At 42.8% G+C, this 13,816-nt stretch overlaps 1 protein-coding gene across 3 annotated transcripts in view; it reads left to right on the forward strand.

Annotated features, from left to right (window-relative positions):
- The window catches only part of dscama (Down syndrome cell adhesion molecule a), a 91,163-nt gene extending 80,083 nt beyond the window's left edge, over positions 1-11,080 (forward strand). The window contains exons 19-33 of one of the 3 annotated variants that reach the window (XM_056397293.1): positions 440-595; positions 942-1,075; positions 2,246-2,399; positions 2,981-3,098; positions 3,219-3,382; positions 3,621-3,719; positions 3,823-4,011; positions 4,569-4,859; positions 5,696-5,872; positions 5,978-6,008; positions 6,130-6,245; positions 6,351-6,509; positions 7,396-7,593; positions 7,746-8,048; positions 9,083-11,080. In XM_056397293.1, coding sequence (XP_056253268.1) covers positions 440-595; positions 942-1,075; positions 2,246-2,399; positions 2,981-3,098; positions 3,219-3,382; positions 3,621-3,719; positions 3,823-4,011; positions 4,569-4,859; positions 5,696-5,872; positions 5,978-6,008; positions 6,130-6,245; positions 6,351-6,509; positions 7,396-7,593; positions 7,746-8,048; positions 9,083-9,462 — 2,669 coding nt within the window. In that variant the 3' untranslated portion in view covers positions 9,463-11,080. The remainder of the gene's footprint in view (positions 1-439; positions 596-941; positions 1,076-2,245; positions 2,400-2,980; positions 3,099-3,218; positions 3,383-3,620; positions 3,720-3,822; positions 4,012-4,568; positions 4,860-5,695; positions 5,873-5,977; positions 6,009-6,129; positions 6,246-6,350; positions 6,510-7,395; positions 7,594-7,745; positions 8,049-9,082) is intronic. The other 2 variants (XM_056397294.1, XM_056397295.1) reach the window with 2 other exon arrangements.
- Positions 11,081-13,816: the final 2,736 nt, after the last annotated feature.

Raw genomic sequence — 13,816 nt, forward strand, 5'->3', positions numbered from 1 at the left:
TTTAATTGCTCATTAAAAGTCAGAAGAAGCGATGCAGCTGGTCTCGTAATCTCTGGAGAGAAGTGAAAGGCGAGAAAGCAGGGAGGAGTAAATGGTATGAAGAAGGGATATGTACAGAGAGCAGTGACATCAATAATTTAAACCCTAACAGCCGAAGTAGCAGGTTGCCAGTCAAGGCCCGCCACCACAGCAGACCTGGGATGCAGGGCTGTTTAAACTTTGTGATTGAATATGAATTTATAACCAAAGCTCTGATATGACACCCAAGGGCCTGACAACTACTTTATGTATGTGATTTACTATATAATATATGAGTCACATGTATGGACCTGTGTCAGCTTGTCTTATCACTGGATTATTTACAATAAGAGACTAGCATTGGATAAGGTCTTTTTTCCTCACACATTTTACTCCCCCCCACCCCCATGCTGTCCATCAGAGCTCGGAGAGATCAGGAACGTTACGACCTCAAAGCCCTCTCTGGAGCTGGATGGACTGGAGAAGTACACCAACTACAGCATCCAGGTGTTGGCTTTCACCAGAGCTGGAGATGGTGTTCGCAGTGAACAGATTTACACTCGCACCAAGGAGGACGGTACGAAAATGATGTCACTTTTCCTAATAAAAGGCACAAGGGCAGCTATCAGATGATGTGTAATGCAAACTTGTGTCTCACTAAAGCTGTTCTACAGATAACCTCAGACTCATGCTGAAGTAGAGTCCCACTCATTTTTGTTAAATTGAGAATATTTAAGCTAATGAATGCATCCCTGTGGTAAACATGATCTCATATAAATCTAGCATGAAGCAGAAGGTCCTGTAGACATTTGTCCATAAGCTGTCTTGTTTTATAATCAGTGTAGCACCATAAAAAAATCCTGTGAGTAGTAGTATTGTCTTAATGTGTGAAGTATATCAACTAGATCATCTTTTCCTTTCAGTTCCTGGTCCTCCGGCAGGTGTGAAAGCAGCAGCTGCATCCAACTCAGTGGTGTTTGTGTCATGGCTTCCTCCTCTCAAAGTGAACGGCATCATCAGGAAATACACAGTTTTCTGCTCCAACCCACACCCCACGGTAACACACTGAAAAATTATTTAATGAGATGTTCATTTTTTTCAAATAAAATAAATGAATAACTTAAATTTAAGTTTGTGAATTAAAAGTGTAAAGAATTTAGAATAAATCCTACTGTGATGATTTTATAATCATTGCAGTTTCACTGCATTTTGAATTGGGTGAATTTAAAGTGAACTAATCAGAGTCAACTGATCATTGAGCCATAAAGTGTATATAACTTAATTAACATAATTTAAAGGACATAACACGCATTACCTTATATTTCTCTGATTAACAGAAAATCTCATGAAAAGACCAAAACCATCAGTATGTTAGTCTGTCTCTCAATCGTTTCTGACTTCCTCACTCTCTGTCCGTCTCTCTTGTCTCTGTGGCTATTTGCTACTAAAGTATTTTCACAGGTGGACTTTTTTTTTTTTAGCAAACATTTGTTAAAACATAAAGCATCAATAATCAATATAACATAATATATTAATATAAATGGATCAATAGACTGTATGTAATGAGAAAGGAGTCTGTTGTATTTACAAACCACAGAGAATAATTACCCAACTCTGCAGTTTCCCAGAGCTCTATGGACCCTTATATGTCCTTCAGCTCATTGTTTTGGTTTTATGGCTCACAGCTTTACTGTTTTAATTCGCTCTCACTGCTCACAGCATCGTTTTCATTCAAAAAACCTCTCAGCTAAAAAGCTTTAAATATCCCTGTAACTGCCCAGCACCAAAGGCCTGTGAACACAACAGAGAATTCAGCAGCTAAAGAGACAGATATTTTCCCTCAGGAGCTGGAGGAGACCAAAAACAGAGTGAATGTTGGACTTAGATTCACCAGGTAGCCAGACATGGCTCCTAATGAATGCTAATATGAAGGTGACTGCATAATTTTAAATGAGTCATGCCGTATGCCACATAACTCATTGATGTGTTTTTAATAGTTTTTGGACAATAGAGATCTATGGCACAGATAAATATGATATATCTGGCTTTGCTTAGAGACAGTACTTGTTAGTGAGGTACATTTATAGTTGGTTTTGGTCTTTTCGTGGGATTTGTTGATGATAAGAAAAATACAGAATATCACCAGACCCATCTTTAAAATGAAGTGAAGATGGAAAATTATCTGCAGTAGCACATGACACAGTCTTGAATGTTTTCCATCACCCAGGTGAGCAGTGAGTTTGAGGCGGCCCCAGACGTGTTCTTCTACCGCATCCCCAACCTGAGCAGGAACCGGCAGTACAGTATCTGGGTGGTGGCTGTCACCGCTGCAGGCCGTGGAAACGGCAGTGAAATCATCACCGTCAAACCCATGGCTGAGGGTAGGTGAAGTCAGTAACACTGACAGTAGATTACATCATGCATTTTTATGGGTTTACCAGGACATAAATGCACAGCGTGAGTTCAAACTAGCATGATCTCTTGATAAGGATTACCCTGCTTCACCCTGCTTCACCTGTTTTCACCAACGAAAAAGTATCCATTTGTTCCCAGTATCTCTTCATTAGAAGACAGGCAGGGGAGCATCAGCTGCATGTAAATAACCTAGTGTTTGGCCCTGTCAGCATTAACATGCTTGGTGAGAGCTGATAAGCTGATTGCATATGCCGATAGCCCCCCTGGTGCCTGGAGGCAGGACCCACAGCCCCTAGCAGGACATGCACATCTTGTCTGAGGTCTAGGTGATGGATGTCCTCTCTTCTCTGCTCCACTGCTCAGATGGAGGGAGAACCCCCATCAGACTCTGCCTCCTGAGCCTGTATCTCTGACTCAGTGAGGTTATAGGTTAGAGAGGACAACAAAAGTAAAAAACTCAGTGTGAAATCATTTAAAAAACAACACAACATTTATTTGTTGCGGCATCTCCTGTGTGGCCTGATGAAGCATGTGTGTACTTTTGTAGCTCCAGCTCGGATTCTGACCTTCAACAGAACAGTAACCACCCCCTGGATGAGGGATATTGTGCTGCCTTGTAAAGCAGTGGGTGATCCATCCCCAACCATCAAGTGGCTCAAAGAGATGTGAGTACAACAGTTTCAGACAGTGGTTTTAACATGAACTAAATTATTTATTTTTGTCTTTTCGAAGTTACCACTAACACAGAAAACATGAAGCTAAATATAAACTCATCTATGTTTCAGCAATGGTACCCCAGCACCTGTTGTGATTGACAGCCGACGCAGTGTCCACGGTAATGGCAGCCTTGTTATCCGCACAGTGAAAGCAGAGGATTCTGGGAACTACACTTGTGTGGCCAGTAACAGCTTTGGGTCAGACAAGATCGTCCTCAACCTGCAGGTTCAAGGTAAGAAAGACAACATATGGACCAACAGCACATCTGTACCAGTTCTCAATAACAGGTGCCCATCTGAAACACCTGCACACAGGTGACATGTTGAGGATGCGGCACCGGTGGATGGGAGTTAATGCATTTACACAACTTGATCCAAATGAACCATTCAGTTCACACTGTTTTAGTCCTGAGAGTAGTCCTGATCATAATCAAAGTCGTTTGAGAGCTTTGTTTGTTTTCTTTCTTGCAGTTCCACCTGACCAGCCTCGTCTCACAGTGACCAAGACGACCACCACCTCTATAACCCTCTCCTGGATCCCAGGAGACAACGGAGGCAGCTCTATAAGAGGTCAGACACTCGTCACAGTGTATTTTTTTCAGTGCTTTGTTTCTTTTTCTGTTTTCCTCCCGTCTCGATCCACATTCACCGCCTGACCTGTGTCCTCCTCCAGGTTATATCCTGCAGTACTCGGAGGACAACAGTGAGCAGTGGGGCAACTTTGCCATCAGTCCCAGTGAGCGCTCCTATCGGCTGGAGAACCTCAAGTGTGGCACCTGGTACAAGTTCACCCTCACTGCCCAGAATGCAGTGGGGCCAGGACGCATCAGTGAGATCATTGAAGCAAAGACTCATGGGAAAGGTTAGTTTTCGTCGATTGCTGTATTACAGTTATTCAATAATCTGTATAAGTGGAGTATTCATGTGTCTGAAATGTAAATTTGAATGTTGAAACATGGATGATGTGTGCAGATGTGAATCATACTTTTCAGAGGATTTATTTGTTTGTAATATTTTGTGCTTCAAATACCCATCAGATTATTTTCTCGGCTTGTGTTGCAACTGATAATGTAATAAACACAGTATAAATGCAGTTTAATAATTGTTTAAGATATTATATAATGTCACTCTGAATGGGTAAAAACAATACAATAAATCATATACTGGTAGTTGTATCTCCAGAAAAAGTATTAGATAAAAATGTTTGATATATAATTGATTATCAGATTAACCAGTTCACAATACAATATAAAAGCCCCTTATCAGTGTCAGTCCTTGGATTTACTAATACAATTTCCAGCTTATTGTAAGTGATATTTTACACAGAGATATTGTCCAAGATTTGGTGTTTTTTATTTTCTCAAAGGTTTGTTCTCACTGGCCTAACACACTGAGGCTTTCCTCCCCCTCCCTCTACAGAACCTCAGTACTCTAAAGAACAGGAGCTCTTCACTAGCATCAACGCCACTCGGGTCAAGATAAACCTGAACGGCTGGAATAACGGTGGATGCCCCATCACCTCGTTCACCCTGGAGTATCGGCCTGTGGACTCGCCCACGTGGACCACAGCACAGCGCACCTCCCTCACCAAGAGCTACATCCTGTACGACCTGCAGGAGGCCACCTGGTACGAGCTGCAGATGAAGGTCTACAACAGCGCCGGCTACGCTGAGAAGAGAGTGAAGTTTGCAACACTCAGCTACGATGGAAGTGAGTTAACACAAGGGCATGGGATGAGGCCGACGATATACTCATTTCTCTTAAGAGAACAGAGTCACTGAAATATCTGTCATATCCTGCTGAAACTGACAGGGAAAGTTTGATTCACCAGCTGCTCCAGAGCCAGTAGAAAAGTGAACACTGACACTGACTGTTGAACAAGTTCAATCAGTGATAAAAGACCTAAGTTTCAGTAACTGTAACATACTGACTCTGGCTAACAGTGATAGTGTTAGGCAAAGAGGATAAATCACTTCCTCTGTTAATGGCAGCGCTTGAGGCTTGAGGAGATTGAGACTCCCTTGATGAATTGGCTAATAAAAAACACATTTCATGCTGACTCCAGTGGCTGCAGCCAGTTTGTGTGTTGCTGGTTATGACACCTGCATCACAAGCTCACTGAATGCCACCACCAGAGTGAAATAAGTTCATGATCCTCCTTTGAAATAAAGGATGCTCGCACTGCCAGCTCATATTGTACCCTGGGAGATCAGTGTTGCTCTGCCACCACCAGTTCTGAAGACCAGCCACCTTCAATCACAGCCCACAGCTGCTGAAGAGAGAAATCAGGCTGAGAATGTGTTTATTCTTGTTTAAGCGCAGTTTGGCAGAATGAGAGCCAGGTTTTACTGCCAGTTCGGCAAAAGGTCAAGAGCTGATATGAACAGCGGCTTGTGGTGGAACGCTGTGCATGATTACTTGGAACAGATGTTGAACTCTCAAGCTTTAAGCTCCTGATGGTCTTAATCAGCTTTTATACAGTATGATACCTGTCATTCAGAAGCACCAGTGTCTGTCATAATACATAACATGTGACCTCTGCACAGGTACCATCGCACCTTTGGTGAAGGCACCCAATGTGAGTGAGGACAACTCAGGGGGCGGCGAAGGTTTGAAGATGATGGTGACCATTTCCTGTGTGTTGGTGGGTATCGTTGTAATCTTCATCGGGCTGCTGGTGCTGAGGAGGAGGAGGCGGGAGCAGAGGCTGAAGAGGCTCCGAGGTGAGATGAGGGCAACTTTATTTCTCACATATAGATAGATGTTTGCTTCTGTTCTCTCGCACGCAGTATCTAACAAGTCACATGATGTTTTTCTTTGTTTTCCAGATGCAAAAAGTTTGGCTGAGATGCTCATGAGGTAAAACAACTTCACTGCTTTGCTATTACGCAATACACAATACTGTCACAATGCAATACTGTCACCCGAACAGAGGCAAGAATTTCTGATAACTTACATGTTTTTGTTTTGTGCTTTTCAGTAAAAACACACGTCCAGCAGAGCCAATTAACAAACAGCAGCAGACGCTCCGCATGCACATCGACATCCCCCGAGCCCAGCTCCTGATAGAGGAGAGAGACACCATGGAGACTGTTGGTAAGCACACTGCTGGTTGTGTACTCCTGCTATACAGTAAGCAGCTTGTAGTTTTTACTTCATACAGGAAATGAACCTGGTTATGTTTTTGTTGCTGTCCCACAGACGACAGGTCCACTGTGTTACTGACTGATAATGACTTTGGGGAAACCCAGAAACAGAAGTCGTCCACAGTCACCCACACAGTCCACTACCAGTCCCTGTCCCAGGCCACTGGTCCACTGGTCGATGTGTCCGATGCCAGACCAGGAACCAGTAAGTCCAGTACGGACTCCTTTTTTTAACTTCATAACATAAAATGCACATGTGGTTGTGTTTTTTTCTATTCTTTTCTCAGCCATGCTCCTTTGCCCAGCAGCTTTTACTTTTGTTTTTACTGTTGTTACTTTTCCTTCGCGTGGCTTTTCTACGGCTGGTGACTGCTGCATGTTTTGGTGATTGTACAGAACAAAGTGAAGTCAACTCGAGCCGTCAGTACACTCACATGTTAGACTCCTGTCACTGCAACACATATCCAGTGCACCATGGAGGTGTTCTCCAGCTGTCGCTCCTCTGCTGCATGCCTGTTGCCTCACAGTTCACCTGAGAGCTCTGCCGCTGTTTTCTACTGCTGCTGTTTTTATAGCATTTCATCAGCCCCGCCTTCACCCCAGCATCCACCTGTTGCCTCTGAGTCTATGTTCCACTTCAGGGCGAGAAATCATCTTCACTTCCTGCTGTGTTGAGTTTAGTGTTTCTTTGTAGTGAGCGACGGAGTCAGAGAATCAAAATTTTACATTCACAAAATAATTAATTGCATGGAGCCTTCAGCCTCCTTCAAAAAACATAGTGTCATGTTTGATAACATTGTAGAAAGTATGACATGAGGGTTTATCTGGTTTTATTTCCACTTTTTATCCCCAGCATGTCTGTTTATATTACTCCTGTATTTGTCACATGGTAACATGTCTGCTGTGACCTGCAGTTGTAGTTATTTCAGGCAAAATCTCTGTTTGTGTCCAGAAGTCGTTTTTTTTTGCAGGTTGCAGAATTGATACTGGGTGCAGGGGCTCTGTTACCATTACCTTCCTGACCATGACCACTTCCACTTTATCGAACCTTCCTTCCTGCGATTTACATAATCACAGCACGTTCTCCTCCTTCCTCTCAGACCCTACCGCCCGCCGCACAGCCAAAGCCGGCCCGGCTGCCCGCAACCGCTATGCCAGCCAGTGGACCCTGAACCGGCCACACCCCCCTGTCTCCTCTCACACTCTCAGCACTGACTGGAGGCTGCCCACACCCAGAGTCGCAGGCTCAGTTGACAAGGAGAGTGACAGCTACAGCGTCAGCCCATCTCAGGACACAGGTGAGCAGCTCATCTGGATGCAGCTTCTTTATAACGTTATGACACCGCTCCTCATCTTTAACAACAAACCTGTATCAGCTGTTTTACAACTTTAACAATTCTGCTGCTAACTCTTGTCACTAATCCCTCCACTAACTCCGGCCCACGTCCAGACCGAGCGAGGAGCAGCATGGTGTCAACAGAAAGCGCCTCCTCTACCTACGAGGAGCTTGCCAGAGCTTACGAGCACGCCAAGATGGAGGAACAGCTGCGCCACGCCAAATTCACCATCACCGAATGCTTCATCTCTGACACTTCCTCAGAGCAGATGACGGCGGGCACCAACGACTACACCGACAGCCTGACCTCCAGCACACCGTCCGAATCAGGCATCTGCCGCTTCACTGCTTCCCCGCCCAAGCCTCAGGACGTCAGCCGGGTCATGAACATGGCCGTGCCCAAGGCCCACAGACCGGGTGAGGCCACGCTGCTCAAAGACCACAGTTCTGTCTGCCTGAAACCCAGCAGCCTCATTATGATGCTGATAACACTAATCACTAAACTTAACTTTGTGTCTAATGTTGACATCCAAACATTAACTGTGACTCTAACTCTGACACTGAATCCAAATGAAGTGTTAAAAATGTATTCAAGTTGATGATTGTCTCAGTTCAGTTTTTTTTTAGAGAAAATGTGGAGCCATTAAATAAAAAATTCAATCTGAATTAAAAACAATAGGACGTTCCAAGATATGAGACAACTATTATTTCAAAACACTAACAAAAAATTTGTGAGAACTCATTATAAACATTGGTAAGTAAGAGTCTGGGGAAGGAAACTGTAGCTGCACTGTTGAAACTGTAAATGTATTTCTTGTGCCTACGTGTATAACAGCTCTAAATGAGACGCTGCTGCCAGAAAATGACCTCAACCATATCTGCTGTCAGTGTGGCAGATCCAACATCTTCTTTTCAGGAGAAACAAACAATTGAAACAAACATTATTTAGATTATTGTAAATACCGTTCATTGGTTGCTGAAGAAATTCATGTTAATTGAATTTTGATAAGTGACAAAAGTGACAAATATGCAAAATCTACATTTAACAAGTGGCAGTCCTCGTGTGTAAATGTGATACTGTTGAAAATCAGGCTTGATAGGATTAACATAAATTGCCTGCTCTGCTGTGATATTACTTAATCATTTTTTGAAAAATATTCTAGTTTAATATTGTGAGTGTATTGAAATCAGCAGTGATGGGATGGAGGGCAAAGGCACAAATATCAGCCTGTGTGTCTGTGTGATCACACTTAATAAACTCTATTGGTTTTACTTTGATAAACTCACAAAGGTGAATTTTCATCAGCCAAGAAATGGCAAAGAGACAAAAATAAGTGATAAACAATAAATAATAATAAAGTTGTGGACAAGGTGATGAGGTGATGTTTGACAGGCATGTGTCCATGTGTGTTCTCTCATATCTAACTCTGATGGTCTGTGTCGTCCTGCAGGGGGCGAGCTGGTTCACCTTCCTCCGTACCTGCGCATGGACTTCCTGTTGAACCGAGGCATGTCCTGCTCGGGGTCGTCCAGGGGGACAGCTAGTGGGGAGAGAGCTGCCATGGGTCAGGCCTGTCTGGAGCCCCAGAAGAGTCGCTCACTGAAGCGACCTTCTCGCATGGCGCCCCCAACGCCCACAGAGGCCCCTCAGGCCAGCAGGGACCCAGTGGCCCAGTGGCAGCCTGGCTCTGCAGCCACACTCCCCCACAGAGAGGGCTCAGAGCTGGCCCAGGCCGCCAAGCTCAGCACCTCCCAGGAGTCCCTGCTGGACTCGCGAGGACATCTCAAACAGAGCAGCAACCCCTACGCAAAGTCCTACACGCTGGTATAACAGCAGGAGCACCTAGGGCGAGACTACAAACTCACTCTAACACTGGACTTAACACTCAAGTGCAGTAAACTGACTTTCACCACGCAGTTCTGTATATATGTCCCCTCCCTCCAAGGGCGGGGTCACTTTTACTAATCTCCTTTTATTTATTTTAGAACTTTCTTTTATCTCTTGTTTGTATTTCTTTTTATTTCTTTTGTTTCACTTGAGAAAAAATTCACTCATCGGAAATGACTCCAGTCGGAGCTTTGCCAAACTAATTGAGTAACGAGGGAGCATTATTTATTCTTGATTCTTGTTAATTCTTTATAATTAATCAGTGATTATTAATTGTTAGTTGTCAGCTATTAATGATCATTAATTATTGATTACCAAATGATCTATTATCACCATTACTACAATGTTTTCATAAGAACCCGGACATGTTTTTTTTCTGGAGTGGAAGATGACGATTTGGAGTCATTTTTTTCCTATGGAATATCCTTCTGAAACATTGAATGAAACTTGGGAGAAATCTTGGAATGAAAGCAATTGACACCAGTCCAAACTTTTCAGCTGCTCTCCAATTGTTACTTTTTTTGAAGAAAAAAAAAATCTATTTCCTATGGATGCATGGGGACTGACCAATTAAAAGACAATGAGGATTACGATCGTGGCTGGACAGCCCAGTCGAGCATTTTGTCACACTATGAAATGATCCAATGTGAAGATTTATTATTCTTATTACTATAAATATATATATAAAAAGAGAAATCACTTTTATTTGTGGATATTACAGGGAAGAATTGATTTGGTTAATAAAGTCCTTAGTCATGTTTGCACATATCTCGTTTTAATTAGGAAATGGAGTCTCTGTTGATCTTTCTCTGTGTCCCATTCTCTGATGGTGCAATATGAAAAAAGATATGAAAAGTATATGAAAACTATTGCTCTATACTGTACTGTAATGATGAAAAATAACTATGTTGTGAGTATACTTACAGGGCCGGACACACTCCAGCTATGTATTCAGGTGTAGTTTACCACTGCTTGTTTGCCAGGGTGGTAAATGATGTTAGCTAGAACAGGGAGGGTTTAGAGAACTAATGGTTTGCACTTCACAACACCCCAACTCAAGTGTGTCCAGATAGATCCCCCTACTCTCAGTGCACTAGGTAGAGTCTTCAAGGCTCTCACTGTCCTCAGTAGATTTACTGTTGCTGCATTGCAGTGATTCTTCTCTACAGGGAAAAAAAAACGTGAGACAATCCAGCAGAATCCCCCCTTCAAACCAAACCTATAATGTCTATGGGAAATATCTAAAAAAAAAAAAAATGTGGATATACGTAAGAAGCTGTTTTTGTTCCTGTCTGCCCTGGCCCATTTCTGTTCTTTCTGTTTCTTTGAGTTAGCCTGAAGGGAGAAGAGTTTGATCCAAAATGCTGTGAGGTCATTATGTCAGTTTCTATGATTAGTTTCTATGATTAACTGTCTTCATTATGATTATACATTTTAACAAGAAAAAAAAAATGTCACTTTTTATTTTTAACATGAGTGTTCACCATGGTGACACTGGAATAAAGAGAAACTAACACAAAGTTCAAATTTGATTAATAAAATGGCTGTTCCCCAAAGTGTCCTCCACGGGTTTGACATGAGTGACTGATGATGGTGTGGAGGTGAAGCGGAGGCGCGGAGAGCAGGTGTCTGCTCTCTGGCTGTTCGTTGGGTCTTAAATGTCGACAGGAGACCCAGAGTGCCTCGCCGTAGATTCACCGTGATCGCGGTGAGAGACGTCCTGAAGATTGTCGGCAGTGTCTCGGCCATTTCTGATGTTGGTCATTCGGATCATTGAGTTCTCACCCTCTGTGACTGTGTAGCTGTCCCGCCTGCAGGTGGCGGTGTTGTAAAGAGTTGTGTCGCTCTCTAATCCATCCTCCTCATTTAACTTTCATCTCAAGCCCTTGCAGCCAACACCAGCCTGCTGTGTGGAGACTTAAATTTCTGTTCGAGTGCAAATTGGAATCTGCCTCTCTGTTACGACCAGATTAACCTGACATCTTTATAGGACCCAAGCATTTTATGGTCTAAAGCTACATTTACACAGAAACCTTTAACGTCTTGCATTTCTGGACCTTTTCTCTTATTTGGTTGGTGCCACCAATAATTTCTCCAGCCCGCTGTAAACTTGAAGAAATTGGAAAATGAATAGGTTAAGACACCATTTCACCTATGACAAGTATTTTACAAGGTTACAAGTCGCCTGGATCAGGAGTCTTAACATCAAGTCATTTTTGTGTCAGAAGAAACGGCAAAAGAGGAAGCTGAGAAATTAGTTTCACCACCACCAAAGCCTCAAAACACCAGAATACAATGGAACTAGAGACGCGTTGTATTACATGGGGCTTTATTATTAATTGAACCGGTGTGTGTCAAATCCATACAACATGCTAATTCTGCAGTGTGTTCTCTGTGGAACAGAGACAAAATAAAATACACTCCGAACAGTCAGTGTGCAGAGTAAAAAAACAAACAGATTTTTGAGTGTGCTGCTGATGGATATGAAGTGCGAACAGGAAGTGGAGGAGCCTCTCCAGGTTGTTAAAACTAATTGTAGATAGTGATGAATCCTAAGAAAAAAACATTTTTGAAAAATCTTTTGTTAAGTTGAAGTGGCAGCATTTCCTGTTCAAATGCTTTGTTGCACAGCGACAGGCCTTGATCTCTGCCCTTTATGCGGTAGCTTTCAAAGGGCGTTCTGGGAAATGTAGGCAATGACAGAGCAGGGCTGAGTGAGAGTGGGTGTTGTATCTCACAGAATATTGTCGGGAATATATCTTAGATGAAAATTTAAAAAACAATAGATAGAGAAGCTGATGAACATTGATGGCTACTTTATAAGAGCCAGGACAGCGTCTTCACTTGAGCTGAGCCCAAAACATCTTAGCGCCTCCTTCAGGTGATGCACAAGTGGTGTAAGAATACCGTCTTCTCTGGTTTAGCATTTTCACATGTCTTTTATATACCACAGTGGGTAAAAGTGAATTACAACCATGATTTACAAAATGTGCTGAACAGGTTGATTAAATCCATTAGTTTAAGACTGTCTGAGGGCGAATCTCTTCTTTAATGAAGCCGATGAGGATTTAAAATGTCACCTCTATAAATGACACCAGCAACTCATAAAGATTCTTTCTAAATCTTACCACAGGTGTAAAGTGTGTAGTCATATCATTTTAAGCTTTATAAAGAACTTCCTCCCTGAACTGGTTTATTAATTGAAAACTTTCCGAGCTGCCATTCTGAAGCTTTTGCCTGAGCCTCACATGTCCTGCCTGTTAAATTGCCTCCATGGTTTTATATCACAAGACGGGGGTTTAGCAGGAGGTCGTATTACCCAGCGTGACAACTACATCAGCCGTCTTCCTCTGAAGTCCACAACAAATTAAGCATGGTGACAGAGATTTACTGGCCGCCACACTTGGTGGTTAATAACCGCTGTCATAAATAAGGTCCAGGCTGAACTGAATTCTTCCCTCTGATCAGCTGGAGAAATGTGAAGCTGTCAGCGGCTCTGCTGGGGAAATGATTGTGAAAATGTACAGTAATAAACATGGATGCATGTTCCAATGCAAAACCGGAGCAAGGGCCACGGATACCTCCCTGAGCAATTTGCAGCTGACAGCTGGCATTGTTCATGCCTTCCTTTATTTATTTCATGTATTTATTGATTCCCCAGAGCTGACAGGGAGCAGAGACTCGTGTGTGTGTGTGTGTGTGTGTGTGTGTATGTGGCTGGATCCACAAAGATATTTTAGACTGTTGTTCAATTTGCTCTTAGTTTATTGCGAGTTAGAGAGTTTTAACAAACAAGAAAACTGACTTATTTTAATTAGCCACCCTACCCCACCCTCTTAGCTAAGACCCATGTTTCCATGGTAACAATCAGTGACACCAAATGACAAAAAGGAAGAAAAGATGGCTCCTAATCTGTGGCTTGCTAACGATGTTCTGAGTGAGTAATGAGAGGTTATAGAGATTTTAGAGAGAGCAGTAACCTGTAGGAAATCTACAGCAGTGAGTACTGTCAGTCGCTTTCTTCTGTCTGACCTGACTGATGAGTCCACAGAAAACTGCATCCTGCCACGTTAAGAAGCCACAGCAGCTCTGCTCTGCTACAGCTCTCCACTGCACTGACATTTTCTGCTGCTGGAAGTGTTTTATTCTCTTGCATTTTCTTAGTAAAATGTTCTTGTAACTGTTGAATTTTTCCAAAGGTTGAACATGTTCTGCTGGAGAAAAGGGAGCCGAACTGCAAATTAGTCCTCCGTAATAATAGTCGTCTGTAACAGGTTCATTAAGACATCTATCTGAA

Source organism: Seriola aureovittata, chromosome 15 (genome assembly GCF_021018895.1).
Source record: "Seriola aureovittata isolate HTS-2021-v1 ecotype China chromosome 15, ASM2101889v1, whole genome shotgun sequence".
Taxonomy (NCBI): domain Eukaryota; kingdom Metazoa; phylum Chordata; class Actinopteri; order Carangiformes; family Carangidae; genus Seriola; species Seriola aureovittata.